Source organism: Agelaius tricolor, unplaced genomic scaffold (genome assembly GCF_023055355.1).
Source record: "Agelaius tricolor isolate 1412-34295 unplaced genomic scaffold, bAgeTri1.0.p SCAF_5, whole genome shotgun sequence".
NCBI lineage: Eukaryota > Metazoa > Chordata > Aves > Passeriformes > Icteridae > Agelaius > Agelaius tricolor.
The window spans coordinates 51760478-51779925 of NW_027269265.1; the positions used below are offsets into that span (position 1 = coordinate 51760478).

At 50.4% G+C, this 19448-nt stretch overlaps 1 protein-coding gene across 1 annotated transcript; it reads right to left on the bottom strand.

The window, feature by feature from the left end:
* Nucleotides 1–4078: 4078 nt before the first annotated feature.
* On the bottom strand, nt 4079–18797 carry NRIP3 (nuclear receptor interacting protein 3). Its single transcript, XM_071427944.1, has 7 exons — nt 18385–18797; nt 12008–12175; nt 10744–10826; nt 8184–8323; nt 7755–7807; nt 7565–7662; nt 4079–5952 (listed from the first exon to the last, which is right to left on the bottom strand). The coding sequence occupies exons 1-7, from the start codon at nt 18556–18558 to the stop codon at nt 5940–5942; spliced, it is 729 nt and encodes a 242-aa protein (XP_071284045.1). The 5' UTR covers nt 18559–18797; the 3' UTR covers nt 4079–5939.
* Between the last annotated feature and the right edge of the window lie 651 nt (nt 18798–19448).

Genomic DNA, 19448 nt, shown 5'->3' on the forward strand with positions numbered 1-19448 from the left:
TTGTTACACCAGCTCCAAGCCACATTTTGCCTAATTATGGGTTTTCTACTTCCCCACCAGCAATCAAGACTATTGGCAAAGTCCTGAACATTTTCATGTGTCCTGATCTCTACTGGCCTGGATAAAACCAGGTCTCTGGGCTGCAGCTCATCCATCCTGGGCTTTGTCTTCCACCCAGGGATTTTGAAATGGTCTTTTGATTTGTGATCTAAGAAAGACCAATGGTTAACTCCCAATTACATTTTTATTTTCAGATTATTAGCCAGTGCCGTCTGGTGTTGCACAGTTTCTCTTTGCCCCTGTTCTCCATGACTCAGTATGTTTTGCATCAGTCAAGTGCCTGATCACTCTCCTGATCTCTCCATGTGACTTTGTTTGTGGAGGAACAGAGGACTGAGATTTATAGCAACACTTTAAAATATGTTAGTTTTCTCACTGAGGTCACAGATCTCAGTATTGTTCCTTCCTTGCACAGTATTTTTCAATGCTGCCTTTGCCAGCATTGCCATTGAGATGCTTGCTAACCAAAGCACAGGGACAGCTCTGCCCCCAGCAGGGTCCCCGTGCCCTGGCTGGGTACCACAGCGCAGGGGCTGTGCCAGCCCCACAGGCAATGAGACCCCAGAGGCACCTCGAGGTGCAAGACAGTGGTTTCCTCACCTGCAGCAGCTCCACTGAAGGGAGGAGGTCATTTCTCCTGGTCTCTGAGAGAGAGGTGAGAGGTGCTGAGCAGTAAATCCATGCTGGCACTGACACTGGCCGGGGGAGCAGGTGGAGATACGAGGGGCAGATTTTGGTGTTATGATGCCCAACAGGCAAGAAGAAGGATATCAGAAGGCTAATTAATTACTTGATTATACTATATTATACTAGAACTATATTACACTAACAAGAACTATCACTAACTAACTAACTAACTAGCAAACCCCTGACTCTCTGCCCGAGAGTCCCGACACACACACACACGTGGATCCAATTGGCCAATGTATCCAAACAACCATCACCAGAATCCAATCAAGCAATCACCTCGGGTAAACAATCTCCAGAACACATTCCACATGGGCACAAACACAGGAGCAGCAAATGAGATAAGAATTGTTTTGATCATTCTTTTCTCTGCTTCTCTCACAGCTTCTCTCAGGAGAAATCTGAGAAAGTTGAATCTCTCTCTGCTCAGAGGGCATGTGAATAGCACAGGCTGAAACAGCACTAAGAGCTCCTCACCTTCTGCAGATCCCCCACCTGTGTGTGGGTTCTGGGCGGGTTTAGGTGTAAAATGACTTTGCACCAGCTCTCCTTGAGCGAGCCCAGGCGCCTTTCTGGAGGATCCAGCCGCGTCTCCCTGCGGGGGCAGCCACGAGCCCCGCGCATCCATCGATCCCACTGCAGCCAAGAGGAGGAGAGAAAGTCCCGGCAGCAGCTTTCTCCCCAGCTAGTTCTCCTGCTGCCGTGCCTTCCTGTTGTTCCTAAACTCCCGATATTTTTAGGTTGTCGACTGTCTTCTCACCCACTTTGGGAGTGATGAGATCTCATCCTGGGGAAGTGGTTGCAGCAGCACTCTAGTAACAAAATCATTAAATCAATTGCCTTTGCAGCAAAGCCATCTCTGGTGAAATGTCACTGATACCTGCAGAGTCATCTCCAGAGCCTGCAGCCCCTCATCAGCCATGTGCTTGTTAACAGAGGAGGAGGAGGAGGAGACCAGCACATGGGTGAGCTACTGCCAACAGTGCAGGGCCCATGGAAAAAAGAAAAAAGAGGAATCTCAGCTTAGGAAAAGGAGCAGACTTTTGGTTAATGGAAACCTGATGCTTCACCTCCATCTATTAAGCAGCAGGTGATAAAGCAATACAGGCCTCAGCTGATGTTTACCCCATAAAATAAACCCAGCAATATACAGCCCCAAGGCATATGTTTATATAGAAATAAGTCATCAAGTTATTTGCTTCTGAGACATAAGAATTAGATTTGTTTTCACAACATGTTGAGTATCACTTCATCATCAGTAACAGAAAAGCCTGTAAAAAGGACCTCCCTGGAGAGCTATTAGACAACAGATTACCCTGGAGATAACTGTGAAGAGACACCCCAGCAGCTCTCATCTAATCAGCTGCTCTGCTGGTGATGAACAAATGTTGGTGGATCCCAGCAGGACCAAAGTGCAAGTGAGTGATGGCTGTAGGGCTGCTCCTGGCAGTGGCCTCTGACTTTCCACTGCAGAGTGGCCAGCCCAGAAGGAGTTAAGTAGCAAATGTGGTGGAAGGAGGTGGGGTTGTGGGGTGAGCCCCTCTCTGCAGCCCCAGGGTGCTCCTCCTCTGCTGCTGCCTGCCCACATGCCCTGGGGTGCATCACTTGCAATGAGATACAGACATGAGTTGGGAGCTGACAGCCACTCTCCACCAGATCTCCAGGTCTCTAAAATTTTCATCAAGTGTTGATGCCTTGCCCACATGGGCCACCTTAATTGCAAGGGCCCAGGCATCAAGATCCTGCATGTTCCAGCAGCTGTGGAAGCTCTGCAATGGGCTCACCAGGGTTCTGTTTAATGTCTTCTTCTTTGAGAGATTTGTCTTGGCTTTAGGCATGACCAAAACAAAGACAAGATGTGGTCTTGGAGGGAGCAAAGGCATTCTGTCCCACCACGTGCTGCTGACCACATGAGCACAAGGGACAGTGCCTTGGCCAAGGAGCAGCTGGCTCACCTTCCCTGAGGCTGCTTGGGAAGGGGATTGTGCTTGGCCTTGCCTGTGAGGTGTTTATGTGCAGTATGGTGACATTAACCAGCTGAATAAAACATTCAACAAAACCCTCTCCTACCCAAGACGCTTCTCATAACATCCTCTCACAGCTGTTTCTTTATCTCCTGAGTCCTCCCCATCCCACATGGCTGCAGGCATTGCCCTCTTCTCTGCCCCCACCTCCTGCCAAGGTCCCTGGGTTACAAGGCCTTCCAGCAGACCCATGCCAGGGAGAGGTTGCCAAAGGGGCACAGGCACACAGCTGTGCTGGAGAGGAGCAGGAGCAGCACGCAGGGCTTGTGGAGCTGCTCTGCAACGCTCAGCTGCTGTTCCATTTACCCCTGTGACCGTGCAAGCGCTTGGCACAGAGATCTGATATTTAACTCCCCTATTCTGTAATCCCTCTAGACTGAGGTGAATGCCTGTCTCCCATAGCAGCTGCCCTGTCTTATCCTGCTCACAGGAGCCACCTCTGGAGGACCCCCATCTCCAGGGCTAGCCCCACTGTGCAGAAGGGATGGAATTTTGCCCATGGATTTTCAACTTGCATGTGCTGGGGCTCTGCTCTCTAGCACCACGAATAAATCTAGAATCCTGTAGCAGCTCCAGGAAGCATGAGACATTATTTTTGCCTGTACATTGATTCTTCTCTTTTTTTTTCTCCATTTTATTGCTGGAACCTGGTTTCTTTCCATGCTCAGAGAAAATGCCAGCCCAGCATTGAGGAGAACCAGTTTCACTGGGTGTGGAGTATTGCTGCTCCACCAAAGGTTGTTGCTGTGGGGCTTGGAGTGAGTGAAAGGATAATTTCTCATCAGTAAGACAGACCTCAACTACTGCTGAAGAATCCTGAAGCCCATCCAGGCAGAGACAGGAGTCCCTAAATCCAGACTCAAAGTTTTGGGGAAGTGGCACTCATGCCTCACCTCTCGTGTTCTGGCCACTTTCTTTTCCCAGCTTTCCAGAGTTTACAAAGGACTCTCATATCCATCCTGCAAGCTAACTGAACACAAGATAAACACCAAAACAGCTGTCCAAAGGCTAAACCTGGAAACAGCAGGGTCTCATCGATCTCATTCCTCCCTCGGGAGGGAGAGCCATGGTGACAGAAGGTTGGGATTTCAAGTGCTCACCTTTCAGCCCGAGTGCTGTGTGCCATTTAGCCTGCCCTGCTTAATTCATCCCAACTGCCACTCTCCCTCAGTTCAATGGCAATTCCCAACACCATTTCCAAAAGCACTGTAGAGCCCCAACAGACCTGAGAATGAAACAAACCCTTTTCTTAACAGAGGCATGCACTGAAAACAAATTAAAAACAGCCTATCTAGCACACAAGCAAATAAACAGCAATAATGGTGTAACTTTATTTAGATTTAATTTGACATTTAACACAGTAATATGCACAGAAAGAAAAAAGTAACAAAATACCAAACTCATAGCATATAAAATAATCAAATATATTTCATATTTAGTGAAATATTTCTACAACACATCAGTGGGACTACCCAAGCAGCCCAACCCTGTAAATATATATATATTTATAGCTGTGTTATATAAAATACTGTATGTAGAGAAAGCACTGAAACTTATCACCAAAATAGAAAATAGCTCAAAATACAGATAGTTCAGGTTTGCTGGATATACCCAATATCGAAAAGAGGTTCAAACCCACTGCAGGAGATAAAGCTCCAGCTGAGATGCTCTGGCAGGCATGGGATGGCAGGGTGGGCACACACTGGATCAGCTGGCAGGAGCCTGGCTGCCAAAGGCCATGAGATGACAAAACTTTCTGATCCTGAGCCAAAACCATCAAGAGGATTCCGAAGCGGGAATGCCGGCGGTGCTTGCGGCCGACGCGGGGCCAAAGCGCTTTTGGAAAGTCAGAGCTACCAGAGCAGCACAGCTGCATCCCTTAGGGCTCCAGCTGCAGCAGGACTGGCCATCAGCAGATGCACAACACCACAAGGAGATTATTCTGAATTTTAGAGATGCCTCTTCAGCAGATGGCAGCGATTCATTCCCAACAGGTTGTGAAAACATAAAAAGCTGGATTTGTGCGAGGCCAGGCTCCCCCAGGCAATACCGTGTGGCACGGGAAGCAGCAACCCTGTGACAGTGACACCAAATGAAGGGCTTGTCCTGGCAAAAACTCCCACCTTCCCTGAGGAGGTTGCACTTAGGAACCCAAGGAATCAAGGGTTGCACTTAGGAACCCAAGCAGTTTGTAGACAGGTATAAAGAACATGGCATTTCTGGCACCAGCACTGAAGTGCAGCTGGGGTCAATAACCTGCACCAGCCGTGGCCCGGGCGCTGCAGGGGCTTCAGGCTGGTGCTGGCTGGGCAGGGAGAGGCACAGGTCCTGCTGGCAGGGGCAGCCAAGGGCACTGCAGCTCCTGCTTTCCACACACCACACTTGTGTGCTCGTTTGTTGCTTTTTGGCCTGGTGTAATGATTGATTTACTTGTCCACCCCCACAGGAAGGCAGCCAAGACTTGCCCAGAGGACCCTGCTCAGAGGGTTTCGAGCCCCAGCACTGGTACCAGCCCCACACTGGGAGATCACCCTGGGAGCCCTCCCAGACCCTGTTCCTGTGCTTCTGCCATGCCACTGCAGAGAAGCCTGTAATCCATTAATAATTCTGCAATTGGTCTTTGTCATCAAGCCAGCAGTTGCATCCCTAATTACATGGCAACAATACTATGCTATCAGGATGAGCTATAATTCCTAGGTGGTATGAACATTGTTATTTTACTCTGAGTAACTTCCTGGTAATGGCCATTTGAATGTGGCAATATCAATTAAGTGAATATAAATGCTTAGTCCCTGGAAAAATCATTAATAAAAATCTCATTCTGGTAGCCTCTAATCACAGCTAAGTACAATAACTCATAGGAGGCCACTATAAAAATTATTTTTCTCATCAGAAGAAATTCATAAGGTTTTCCCAACTGTTTGTAATAAAGAGGACACTATATAGAAAAGTCCAGAAAATAAGCACATATTTGTTTCTCAAAACCCATAGATAAACATGACAATATCTCTAAATTACTGGCTACAAACAGGATTTCATTTAGCTCTACTCAAGCTGTAGCCTAGTATAAACATTTTCAAAGCAGCACGTTGCTGTTTCATCTGGAACAGCTGCACAGGATTTCTTTGATATCAAGCTCCTACGTGGGGATGATGTTTCAATTTCTCTTTATGCCTCCAAACTGAAACAAGAAGGAAAAGACATTTAGTAAAACAGGTGCTTTTTATGGAGAGAGAAAAAAAAAGGCAGCATAATTTGGTTTTTAAAGCAGTTCTAAGAAATAATTTATCAGTGCAGCGGTGACAGAGCCACGCTGTGTCTGTCCATCTGTGTCCCAAAGGAGACAGGGGGCCCAGGCTGTGCTGCTGCCTGGCTCCCCCGGTGTGTGCCCGGCGCTCCCTGGGCTCACACGCTGTCCCCAGGGCCAGCAGCTGTGCCGGACACATGCCAGGGGGTGACCTGGACACGGAGCAGGGACCCTGAGCTCTGCTCCTGACATGGACCAGCCCCTACATCCCTGCTGCCCTCCCCATGCACACAATCGGCTGAGGGAGCAGAGCTCCTTCCCCGCTCCCTCCGAGGCTCCTGGAGCCGGCAGCTCCCAGCACAGCAGGTTTGAGCTGCACGGGGCTGCAGCACATCCCAAACCCCGGGGCTGCAGCACATCCCAAACCCGGGGGGCTGCAGCACATCCCAAACCCCGGGGCTGCAGCACATCCCAAACCCCGGGGCTGCAGGACATCCCAAACCCCGGGGCTGCAGCACATCCCAAACCCCGGGGCTGCAGCACATCCCAAACGCGGGGCTGCAGCACATCCCAAACCCCGGGGCTGCAGCACATCCCCAAACCCGGGGGCTGCAGCACATCCCAAACCCCGGGGGGGCTGCAGCACATCCCAAACCCGGGGGCTGCAGCACATCCCAAACCCGGGGGCTGCAGCACATCCCAAACCCCAGGGCTGGTCGCGATAGGATGCTGACCTACATCGCCCACCGGACGCACTTTCTCAAGCAGTGAGCAAAGGTTTTTTAGGTTGCTGAGCGGCCACAAGCGCTGCCTGCCAAGGCAGGGAAGTGCAAACGCCCTGTCAGGCACTCGGTGCCCGCAGGTTTCGTGAGTCAGAGGCAGCAATCAGTGAAACATCTCTCATTCACAGCACCCTGCAAGAGAGAGCCCCATGCAGGGCCTGGGAGTGGGGGTTTGCCCTGCCTGCTTGCCTGCAGAGCCAGCCACCACGGCTACACACGCTTAAATATGCTGTACTTACAGCACATATTTATCTCTCTTTAGTGAGATAAGGCTGGAAAAATCTGGGACATCAGGAGGGGCTGGCAGCAGGGCTGCTGGGGTGATGGGGGAGAAGTGGCAACACCGTTATCTGCAGGCAGGATCTCTCTCTCAAACATTCATGTGGGTTTGTTGGCCTTGCTTCATAAATATTTTCCAGACAAAGATTTGTGTGCAAATGCTGTCAAAGCAGCCTCAAGGAGTCCTTTTGGTGACCTCCAAAAAGTACACTTCCTAAGGCATTCCCCTGTGCATGTCTTGTCAGACACTTGCTTTGATGCACAATGTTTACTAGGAGAAAAAAGCAGTAAAAGCTGACAAAGGCTGCTGAAAACTCGGGACTCCATTTCAAAATTTGATGAGCTGATGCAAACAATTTTGGCCAGGGCCACTGACCTTTCACTCACCTCCAGCAAAGGGTCTGGCAGCTCTGTGTGGCCCTGCCAGGGGGCACTGCCAGCAGGCTGAGAGATGCACATGCAGCTCACCTCCCCAGGCTACTTACTGCTCTCCTGCCTCTGCACTGTCGGCACCCACAAACGGGATTTCCTCCCTGTCCATCTGCCCCAGAACCAGGTGGTGCTTCTCCATGTTTATGACACACTGGAGAGAATAAATACCTTTAGGTAAGAGGGAAAACTGCAAGTTAGAGTGGTCCCAGCTCCCCCATCAGCATCCTGCTGGAAAACTCCTACCTTCAGAGACTTCAGTGTCTGCAGCCCAAAGGAAAAGGGTTGGTCATTTTCTTCTGGAAAAAAAAAAAAACCAAAAAAAAAACCAGGACATTTCAGATTTATACATTCAAAATGCCCTCCTGGGCTTTTTGTCAGTGACTCCATCCTTCCTTCGTGGTTGCTGTGCTAAGCAAAACCCTGTTTATAGAGGGACTGACTCAGAGGAGAACAGGAGGGCACAGGAGGGCAGGCAGATGTGCCTGCAGTGGTTGCTCCATCAGCATGGCAAAGCCAAGTTTGTGAACACATCCTCCCCCTTCCCTCTGGGGACCCAAACAAGAACTGCCTCTATTTGAATTTTACCATCTTCCTAAAGCTCTGTTTTTCCTGCTGGGGTGGGAGGAAGCAGAGCCCAGCCCGGGGAGGAGGAGCAGAGGGTGGTGCACTCACCCACGACGAGGGCAGCGCACTCCACGGGGACCGCTCCCACCGTGAGCGACAGACACTCGATCCGCCCGATGGCTTTCACCTTGTTTGGCAAGGAAACCACCTCCTCTTCCACAGGGAGTGCTTTGAGATGCTCCTTTAACCTGTGGGCATTGAAAACACTCCTAACATCAAGTGGCCATGGCTTGGCTGTTCCAGCAAGGAGCAAGTGGTGTTTGGAGGGTGCTTACGCCTGAAGTGCTCTTAGCTTGCTCATTCATCCTGCTGTTGTTGGAAAGCTGCTTCCCTGGCAGGTTCTGTGGGGGTAACCTGCAGACTGCCAGCAGACCTCAGCATGACCCACAGTGCTGCCCAAGCACAGCTCTGTGCTGCACTTTGGGTTTTACCAGAGGAATCTCTTTCCTGCATTTTCCCAAGACTTGGGGAATGCAGAATTGCTTCAAATGCAGTGTGGGTGTAAGGAAGGGTCTGTTCACTCCAGCTTCCACGAGTGGAGCTGACACTGTGTCCCCATGGAATCACAGAAATGCTGAGGCTGGAGCAGACCTCTAAGGTCACCATGTCCAGCTGTGTTCCCAGATGCCACACCCACACATACTTTGAACACTTCCAGGCACGGTGATGCCACCACTTCACTGAGCAGCTTCTTCCATGCCCTGACCACCCTTGCAGGGAAGAAATTTTTCCTGATAGCCAAACTAAGCCTCACCTGGCACAACCTGAAACCATTTCCTCTGGTGCTGTCACTCATTACCTCACTTGAGCCTCCTTTTGGGGAGTTGTAGAGAGCAATAAGGCACCCCCTTTTCCCCTTTTCTCCATACCTCACAGGGGATGGAGAACATGCCTCGCATCCAGGGTGGCCCAGTCCATGTTTGTTAGTTTGTTAGGTGCTGCTGCTGGCTTTGTTCTGAGGAAATGGGGACAGATCAATCACATTCAGCCCAAAGAAAACAAAAAAGGATGTCAGAGATACCTCAGGTACAGTTTCTATCTACGCCCTTTGAAGTGGTCTGACAATACTAATTAAATATTTAGCTTCAGTTTCTCTTTTAAACTGAACTAGAATCTAATGGGAAGGCTGTTTGAGGTGCTGATCTCTCCCTCAGATAAAAGCCAGATCAAGTTTCAGCTGTTTGAGGTGCCTTTCTGTTGAGCCGCATTGCAGCAGTGCTTGTGTGTGTGTGTGTGTGTGTCTGTCTGTCTGTCCTGGGGGCCAGCCCCTTCAGAGGCTCCAGGACTGAGGTGGGCATTGCCCACACCATTTAACACAGGTGAGGGGTAGCAGGGAAAAGGAGCTGGATCCCCTCTGCTGCTTTCTTGGAGTGTGGCCTTAAAAATCAGGAGGAGCACATCAATCAGAAGTTCATGAGTTCCTTGGCTGCCTCCTGCTCCTCCTACAGCTCCACAGGGGATTTCTCCTACTGGCAAGCTGTGAGCCTGCTGCACTGCTTTCCTCAGGGTGAGGGGGAGAGAGTGACTGGCATCATGACAAAGACACAAAAAATCTTTGAAAAAGAAAGGGGGAATTGAGGCTGAACATCAAACACACAAGTGCTGCTTGGAGGCACCAGGTGCCCAGAGAGCTGGGCAGAAAAACAGGCTCTGACCTCTCTTCAGTGCTCTTGGAAGGACAGGGCTGCTGCAGCAGAGCAGTGCTGCAAGACCTGCACTGGGAGTTCTTAGCTTGTAAAAAACCATGTAAAAAGCACAGGGAGCAGAGGAGCTGTCCCAGAGCAGGAAATCCCTCCAAATGCCATCGTGTGGCCATCCTAAGCTTGCCTGAGCTGCTCCCCAGGTTGGATTAAGCACAAACACCTTCTAGTCACTAAGCACTGTTGTGCAAAGAAGTAATTAATGTTAGGAGAGAACAGGCACCATTCATTCAGGGATGTGCAGTAGCAGGGGTAATTTTCTTTTTTTTTTCATAATTATTGCAAGTTAGCTGCAAAAAGCAATGACTCCATGGCAATAAAGTGCCAAAACCTCCTTGATATCCTATGAGCTGCTGCCTGGTCCTGTTCCTCAGAGATGACAGAGAGTTTTGCTGCAAATGGCTGTCAGTCATCTCTAATAATCCATAAATACATTTCCTTCTCCTTTAACCAAGAGAAATTTGTAACTGGGAGCAGCATCAGACACCCAGTTCTGAGAAGATGCATGCACACAGCTTCTTTACATGGGAAAATGTAAATACATTACTGGGCCAGCAGGCTGGGGGCATGTCCTGCCACAGGAGCCTGCAGAGCTGGGCTGGGCTGCCCTGGGGACACAGAGGGCTGGGGAAGGTTCAGCTGTTTTGTGAGGCACTGAGTGACAAGCAGGCAGTGAAAAAATGCAAATGCATCCAGCCCTCTGAAGGGATTCCCTCAGAGGTGAATAGGGTGGCACCCTGCTCTGTTCCACCTCCCTGCCATTTAAGATTGGGACAGGATTTGGTTGGGACAGGAGGGTCAGGGGCTCGCCCAGCCCTTCCAGAATGACCATCACTGACCTGGGCAGAGCCCCAGCCCCAGGACACTGCCTGTGCTGCCCCTGCAGAACAGAAACCCAGGATAGTTACCCCAGCCTGTCCAGGCAGGCAGCTGACATGAGGTTGTGCTGTGAGCCAGTGTCCACCACGGCCTTCAGCTCCTTCCCCGCACACTGCAAGAGCAAGAGGAGATGGGAAATGATGTGAGGGAGGCAAGATGAGCACCAGAGTGTCCAGGAGCTCTGGTGCCCATGAACTCTCCCATGCCAGCTCATCCCTGCCCCCTGCACTCTCAGATGCTCATGGGGTCCCAAGCCCTCCCTGGCTCATTTGTATCAGTTTCTCTGGGTCTGCATTGAAGGTGCTTGAGACAGTGGTTCATGTTTGGACTCAGGTGTTGATTATTTCTTATCAGTAAAACAGCCTCACAACCATGAGTTCAGCAGCTTTTCATTAGAAGGCACAAAATGGCCAACAATCTCTTGTTACAAGGTCTTTTAAGTCTAAACTCTCCAATTAAGAACTGACACCTGGATTATTTTCCCTTTTAACCCAATAACTGATCCCACAGAGCCCACAATGCAGACTTTTCTGCCCAATTACAAAATGCCACCCAAACCCATGAAGAAGAAGGAAGAAGAAGCATGAAGCAAAAACCCAGGACAACACCCTGTGCCCTCCATCTTGCTTCCATCCACAACATACTAAAAACCCCAAAAACTAAATTTCTCACCTAAGTGATACACCTACACTACTCTCTATAATCTGTTTCACACTTTTGTGGATTCCAGTCTTTCTCCATGAATGAGGGTTGAAGTCAGTGCTCCCCTGGGGGTCAGGGCACCCCAGAGCAGACACAGAAATATTCCCAGTGCCCTGGGTTTCCACAGTTTGCCCCTGCAGAGAGCAGATGGGGCAGCCCCAGGCAGGAGCGAATGCTGTGGAGAGTGGGAAATAGAAATGAACACGGGGCTAAGGAAGAGAAATGTGAAATTGCCCCTGGGCAAAGAAAATAGGGATGGCACTTGAGGAAAACAAGCAGGCTGTGAACACAAGGATTTGCCATGGATAATTACACCCCAGCATTTCAGCATGCTGCCCCAGCTTAGCTATCCCCTCTGCCCTGATGTGCAAGGGAAGACACCCCCCACACCAGTTCTCTCTGTGATTCCCAAGTGGGCACCTCTGCCACAGCAGCCTGGAGCTGCAGAGGGAGTGTATCCCCAGAGCTGTGACAGTCCTGTGGGAGCACAAACCTGGCTGGGAAACATGCAGAACAAGAGCACAGCCTGAGACTGTGGGAAATAAAATCTGCAGGAAAAAAACCCACAAAAGGCTGTGGAGGGACTATTACCTGGCAGCTCACCACTATGAGCTCTTCATCCTCAGTTTTCCCTGAGCTGCCCAGTTTGGCTTGGTTCAGCTTGTTGGTCTGTGGTGAGAGATCCTTTGGAGCCCAGCTGCCCCGGAACTTGGATAGGTTTGTCTCCATCAGGCGCTTCTGCAGGATGTTATGTGGTTGCTGTAAGGCAGAGCACACACAGAAGAGCAGCTGAAGTCAGAGGAAAGCCACACAGTGTTCTGTGTCATCCAACTGCCTGTGGTGCCCATGGGCCAGCACTGCTGGCACGGGAAGCAGGTCCTAAAGTCTCACTCTCCCTAATTCCCACACTATAGCTGTTCTTCCCAGCTAGTTCTGGCTTACCTGTCTTTGACTGAAAAGAACTTGATTTTACAAAGGGGATAATACTTTCAAACTATCAACCTTTGACACCTTGGAGGGATGCCTTTCTTTTACCAAACCCAAATTCAAGGTTTGATTGCATACAGGAATCCAAACAAGTCCGGCCTTTTCAAGCTGGCGTTTCAACCACAACTGTCTTCATCTCTTCATTAAGGGAATTCCATAGTGATGTGAAAAATTAGGATGCAACAAATCACTTTTCCAATTATATTCACCACCTTAGTATGAATAATGTCTAAAATTGCCCTCTGTGCCTCTTTCCCCTGTACTTTTATTTAGCTGCTAAATAGGACCAATCCTGAGTGCCATACCACGAGAGGAAAGGGAGAGGAAGGAAAGAGGTAAGTTCATCTGAGGCAGGTAGGTATTCTCCCAGAATTCCCAGCATTTCTTTCTTTCTCTGTTGTTTCCATTTGCTCTGGGAGAGGCATGTTGCCTCTCAAGATCTCCTCCAACCTCTTTCCCAAAAGCCTTTTTATGTTTAATGTTCATCTCAGATGGATGCACACACTCTGCTGGAGGTGAAATGACTCTGCCTGATTATCTGCTCATTTCTCTGCCTGGCTAATCTGCCCTCCCCATTAATGCCTTTCCTTCTGATTTTAATTTCTCCATGGTGAGACATTTTTTCTGGCTTATCCCTGAATTTTTGCATTGATGTTAAACATGCCTGTATGCCAGCAGAGACATCTGAACCAGAAAACCTCCTCATCCCAAGGGAATATCAGAGTCAGGGTAACTTTGAAAACCTTTGGCCGTGGCTCCCCAGGTTGGCCAGTGCCCACCTTTGTGCACACCATGTTAAATAACACCACTTCCAGAAGTCTGATGCAACTTGGCATCCTCCTAAAATAACTGCAGCCACCTTGGCACCTCAGATCGCGCTGTGGGTGCGGCGCGGGCAGCGGAGCTGGACCAGACCGGTGGGCTGGGGCAGCTGCACAGCACCAGTGGGCACTGGCACGTGGCAGCTCCTGGTGTCCCCACTTTCTACCCTCCTGCCTTCTGCTGCTTGAAATAAAATCCCATGGCCATTTGGGGCTGCAGGTGCTGTGTCTGACCAACCCACCCCAGAGCACGTCCTGAGTCTGAGCACCAACTCCTGACAGGGAGGAATCGGCTCTGACATGGTGCTGCCTTCAGTGAGGCCAAGCAGCAGAAACCAGCATCACTTGACTGCACCAAAGGCAGGCACTGGCTGCACTGCTGCTGGGCCCTGTGTGAGGGACAAGCAGAACAGTTGGGAAGTGAGAGCTCCCTGCACGAGGCAGAAGCTGTAGGGGCACAGTCAGCACTGTGATCGCCTCCAGCCCTGTCATCACCTCCAGCACTCCTCACCAGAGCAAAAATGCAGGCCAGGGTTTTCTGACAGTGAATGGGGTGTCCTTTTCACCCTTTAGGTTTGACTGCAGCTCAGGAACACAGCTGAACACTGATTCTTCACATCATTTACAAACCAGAAAAGGAAGGCTAGGGCAGTGTAGAAGTAAATGTTGATGCTCACCCAGCTGGCAGAAGACAGCCTGCCCTCAGTGGGCACCTCCTTGTGCCCAGCCCCACCCAGGCAGCACCAAGAGAAACTCCTGAATGCCATCAGCCTCTTCTCATCTGCCTGGCCTCAATCTCCACCACACACCTCACTGCTATTGACTGTCATCTACCATTTAATTCAACCCATTTTTTTAACTACAAGTTCTCCTATGGATTGTTAATCAGTAGCATATATGGGTTTTCTTACATGGGATCAATCACCAAAAGGAACAAATCCATCACTCAGGAGTCACAAGTTACCAGCACAAATGGGATTGTCTTTTGTTGATGCTTGCCCTTCTGAAAACCACAGCAAATTCTGCCTCTAGGGAGACAAATATTCCTTATGTTGTGCTCCAATACAGCAATAATCTGGCAAGAGGGGGCTGAAAAGGTTCCCTGCAGCACCATCCTGTCTCAGGCTATTAATTACTTTGCTTTAACTTGGATTTCCCTTGACTCTTGTGTGCACCAGAGTGAGGGATGTTAGTCACAGAGATGACTCAAGTGATGGATATGTACTTGGTAAATGGATAATGTGCCAGGGGACATTTGCAAATGCACATTTTGCTGGCAAACTGCAAGCAGACCATGTCTGGGAGGGAAGGAGGAAGAGGAGGAAAACCTCCTCCTGACAGCAGTGGGGAAGGCAGCTGTGTTCTCCCTCCAGTGTGGGCCTGGCAGTGTTTGAAGGAACCCAGATCACCTGGCACAATATTCCTTTGCATTGCAAAAAACTGTTGAAAGTTTTATAAAAGTATAGAACGTTACATTTCATTGTGTCAGCAAAAAAATAAGTTTTCCTTTTATCATTCAGCACTACATAAATAGAAATCAGGATTTTTTTCATAAGATGGGTCCATTTCCAACCCCAAGATTTGCAAAAAGCTATGATCCCCTAAAAATGTCACAGTGAAGACCTAAAGAAGCAAGGGGAGACACCATCTACTGCTGACCTTAGTTACCACTGTCTGTCAAAAGCACAAATAATTCTGCCCAGCTTTGTTCCTCTATGATTTGCAAGCAAGTGCATTGCTGCAGCTTGCAGTATTCATTTCCCTGGCAGGTTTCCCTCTATTTGGCTTCCAGATCTGGGGATAACAAGATCCATCAACAATTTCACTGAGGTGGAGGTGAAAGTCAGGGAAGACACCAGCTCCCCTCCTCCACAAATCCATCTCAAGAGGTTTGCCCTTTTTTCTGTACCTAGACAGTAGAGGGGGAGGGAAAAAAGAGTTTTAATGCATCAACAGAGCTAATCCCAAGAAATAATCAATTTCTCTCTCTTCTTCCCACCCTTCACCCAAACTCACACAGGTCCCTGACAGCATCATGTGCTGTCAGCCCTCTCCTGGGGTGCTGAGGGGGACAGAGCTGCCCCCTGTGTGCCCAGGCAGCAGCCAGCTCTCTGGGCAGGCAGAGCACACAGCATCAGAGAGTTTGGCACTCCAGGTGAGACACACCAAACTCTGGGCATGCACAGCAGGGCACTGGGGACTCCTCAATGTGCTGCAGTCCATCCATGCTGCCCCAGCTGTGGGGAGCTGGGGCTGGGGCCAGGGGGCACCCAGGGCTGTGCTGAGGGTGCCCAGGGGAGCTCTGAGATGGAAACGGGAAATGCCTTTGTTGCTGTTGCTGCTTTTGTTACTATTTATAACTCTGCTGCCCAGGTTGTCAAATGATGCGGGGCTGTTCCAGACAAAGCTGCTCCAAACTGCTCTGGTGGCTCTGGGGGCAAGTGACAAGTGTCAGAGCACCAGGAGGAGCTGCAAGGGCCAGCATGGCCTGGCCAGGCTGGGAGGGGGGCTGTGGTTACCCTGTCAGGAAGCCCCATCCCAGCTAAAGACCATCTCAGGCCAGTTTTTGGGCTTCAGAAAAGAGGATAATAGAGGGAAAAGGCATCAAAACAAAGCCATTTCTGTTCTCCACATCTAGCATAACATTTGCCAAATTCAGTGTATGCTTTGCTACAGCTTGGTCTCATACTGGACAGAGGGCAGTACCTAAAGGGAACAAGGAGCTGGAGTTCTGTCTGAGCCAGAGTAATTCACTGGGAATGATGAGAGCATTGAAATGGATGATCACAAGCAGCATTTATCAAACCTGCCTGTGCACAGCATCACCAGGAGAGCTGAGTGATGGCACACAGAGAGGGGATGCCAGCACAGCCACCCTGCTGACCTGCAGCAGCTCTGCTGTGCACAGAACCCCCGCACCAGGGCCACAGGGAAGGGGATTTCTCCCCAAAACTGCAGTGCCAGCTGCCACAGTGACAGACAGGATCTGTTCTCACCACCTGTCACCATCTCTGAGGAGCTGTTCTCTCATCTCTGCTCTGCCAAGGCTGCTGGAAAAGCCCCAGGGGAAGCCCTGCATTAATAACGCCAGGAGCCCCTGAGCAGCCACGCAGCTCCAGCACAGGCACCTGCTGCTCCATGGGCACAGGCACAGCCATCCTCAGGGAGGCCATGCAAACACCTTGGGCCAAGAGCTCTGGGCCTCCTGACCATGCAGCTCAGTCCCTCTGGGCATGGGCCTCTCAATTTGGGGCCACACCAAAGTGAAGCCCCATATTCTGGAGGGTCTCCAGTCTCAGAGATGCACAGTGTCCCACTCCTCCTGGGGACAGCCCTTGTGACATCTAGGCAGCCCCAGCAGTGGGGACACACAGTGTGGCCTCCCACACAGCAGTGCCCTTTCCCACCCTGGCTGTGTCAAGGGTGAGTATGGCAGCATCACTTCACTGCAACACACCCCAGGGACCATCTCTGAAACCACAGGATCCTCTCTGCAGCTGTGGGAACAGGCCAGGGCCAGTGCCCTCACTTTGGGGACTCCCTGCACACCCCCTGGGGCAGGAGCCTGTGGCCAAGGGAGCCCTGGCCACACGTGCCACCCCCCCCCATGGTGGCATGGGGACAAGGGGCATTTTGCAGGGGGGGCCCAGACCAGCTGGGGTCTCACCTCAGCCCCATGGGCATCTCACCTCTGCCACCTCACCTCCTTCTTTTTGTTCTTGGAGGGGTCTGGGAGCTGTGGCCCTCCCCAGGGCTTTGGCACATCCCTGGAGAGGGCCCCCCAGGCAGATCCTCCCTGCAGGGGCTGTGGGTGCAGCAGGGAGGTGCTGCTGCCATGGCACAGGAGCAGGGAGGACACCTCGAGGGACATTTCTGTGTCAAGGAGCCCCTGCTCTGCCCCTGGTGCTGGTACAAAACCTGGTCCTCGCTCTGCAGGGCAGGGACTTCAGTGCTCAGTGCCCCTGGCTCCTGCTACCTGTTGATTCTTACCTGGGCAGAGCAGAACCCACGTCAGGGACTCAGTCCTGCTCACTGAGGGTCACAGAGCCACAAAATGTCACTTAGACTCTGCTGAAGACAGTAATAAAGCCATCCCTCCCTGAAAAGCACTTCAACTCCCTGCTGGAGAGCTGCAATTCACTGGTGACCAGGAAAGCTCCTTCTGAGCCTTTCCCTGGGCAGGAGCTTCGCTTCCTGCAATTTCAAAACCCTTGAGATATAAAAAAATCACCTCCATGTGCACTGCAGAGAACAGCCAACTCATTCCACTTGTCTCAAGCCTAACCCAGCTGAGCAGGAAGGCTCTGTCAAAACAAAACACTAAAAATAAAAATATTTACTTTGGTTTACAATATAACCCATATCGTGCATTGGAAAAAAAGAAAATACTGTTTTACAAGATGCAAGCTATTTTCAACACTTGGGCAAAAAACCTAAAGGAGCTTTCCCTGGTAGATATGTTTTCTAAATTTTACTCCTTATGTCAGAACTGTTGATGTTACATTGGGGTATCCTTTCCCAGCAGAGAAAGCTGAAATGTTTGCACAGTATTTAGAAATGCTCTCCAGCCCCCAGACATGGTGAATAACACCAAGTACAGGATCACATAGATCACTGCATATGTAAATGTTTTAAACCTAAAACTATGTCTCTTTGGTTTAAGAAGCCCCATATATGCATTGGCCTTTATTGAAGTGTGATCTTGAGAGTTTTGTATTTTGGAATACCAGTGACTATACTTCACTGAATCTTTATGATTATGTGTTGTGTGTACATATAGATCACAGGCCAACATGTGTGTGGGCATATGCATTGCATGAAGTCATTTTGACTTACTCTGACCCAGAGAGGAATTCTGTACTGCAAACAGAATGCCATTTTCATGCAAAAGTGAAAAAAATAATTTAAAAAAAATTAAATGTCATTAACTCTGAATGCCAGGCATCTAAAAGTACTTACTAGAAGAAAACAGCTGTGGTTATAACTACCATTATATTTCTACTCCCTTCCATTTACATGCTATAACTACCATCATATTTCTACCCCCTTCCTTTGCATGCTACAGTCCCATTTTTCACAATCAGTTCCCACACGCAACCAACTTCTCCTAACAGAGACACTGCCCTAGCAGTCCTTCCAATAAACACAACAGAGCCTTACAGTATCCTTCGACGTGCCCAGCTTCTTCAGCCCGTCCAGAGGGAGGAGATCTGCGGAATCCTTGTGGATGAACTGAACCGCCTGCTTCATCCTCCGCTGCTGGCGAAGAGACGCCGCTTCCCTTATCTCCACTTCTTTCCTGCTCGGCTCTGTCAGGATGCCCGAATAAAACATCTCCGCTGCCTCTGCGAGCGGCTGGCTCGGCGGAGCTGGAAGGATGAGGAACTGCGCGGCCCGGGAGCAGCGCTGGGGATGCGGGAATATGAGGATACGGAGCTGCGCTGGGGATGCGCGGCCGCCCGCGCTTTATATCCCGGGCTCGGTGACGCGGGGAGCGGGCGCAGGTAGCGCGGCAGCCGGCGGGGGGAGCGGGGCTGCTCCCGGGGATAGCACCCACGGTAACATCCCCGCCCTCCCTCCGTCCCTCCCTCGCCGCCGCCAGGGCGCGGCTCCCGGAGCACCGGGCGGTGAGAGCTGCGCCCCGGGCTGGGCGGATGCAGCCCCGCGGCCACCATGGCGAGGGTTGGTACCTTGTGCTCGGGGTGGCCCTGGTCTCGTCACAGCATGGCCAGCAGCAGTCTGGATCATCACTGTCCTCTCAAGCACCCAGGAAAACTGTCTCAAAAGATGTCCCAGCCAAACTGGGGCACCTTAAATGTGGTTTTACACAGGGTTTCTGTAGCCATCAAATGTCCGGGTACAGCACAATGTGGCTGATCACCAGCACCCACACCACTGATTGTTAATCAGAGCAAAACTTGGCAAAGCAGCTATGGTTTTGCAGCTTTTGTGCTGCTTGCCTAATGACCCAGCTGTTGCTGGAGCCAGCCTTGCTGTAGTTACTTAGCTCTGGTCCCAGACAAAGCTGGCAGATGTGATAGAGGATGCTGGCATTACCTTGGCTCACTAGAGGTGTCCTTTATTCTTCATGGGCAGCTCTAGGCTTCCAAGAAGTAAAATCCTTTTTCCTGGGGCTGGCCTGTCCTTTAACTTGTTTTATTTAAGGACGAACAAAGTCCTCAGTAAAATTCTTATACCTCTTTCCATTACAGTGTACAATACAA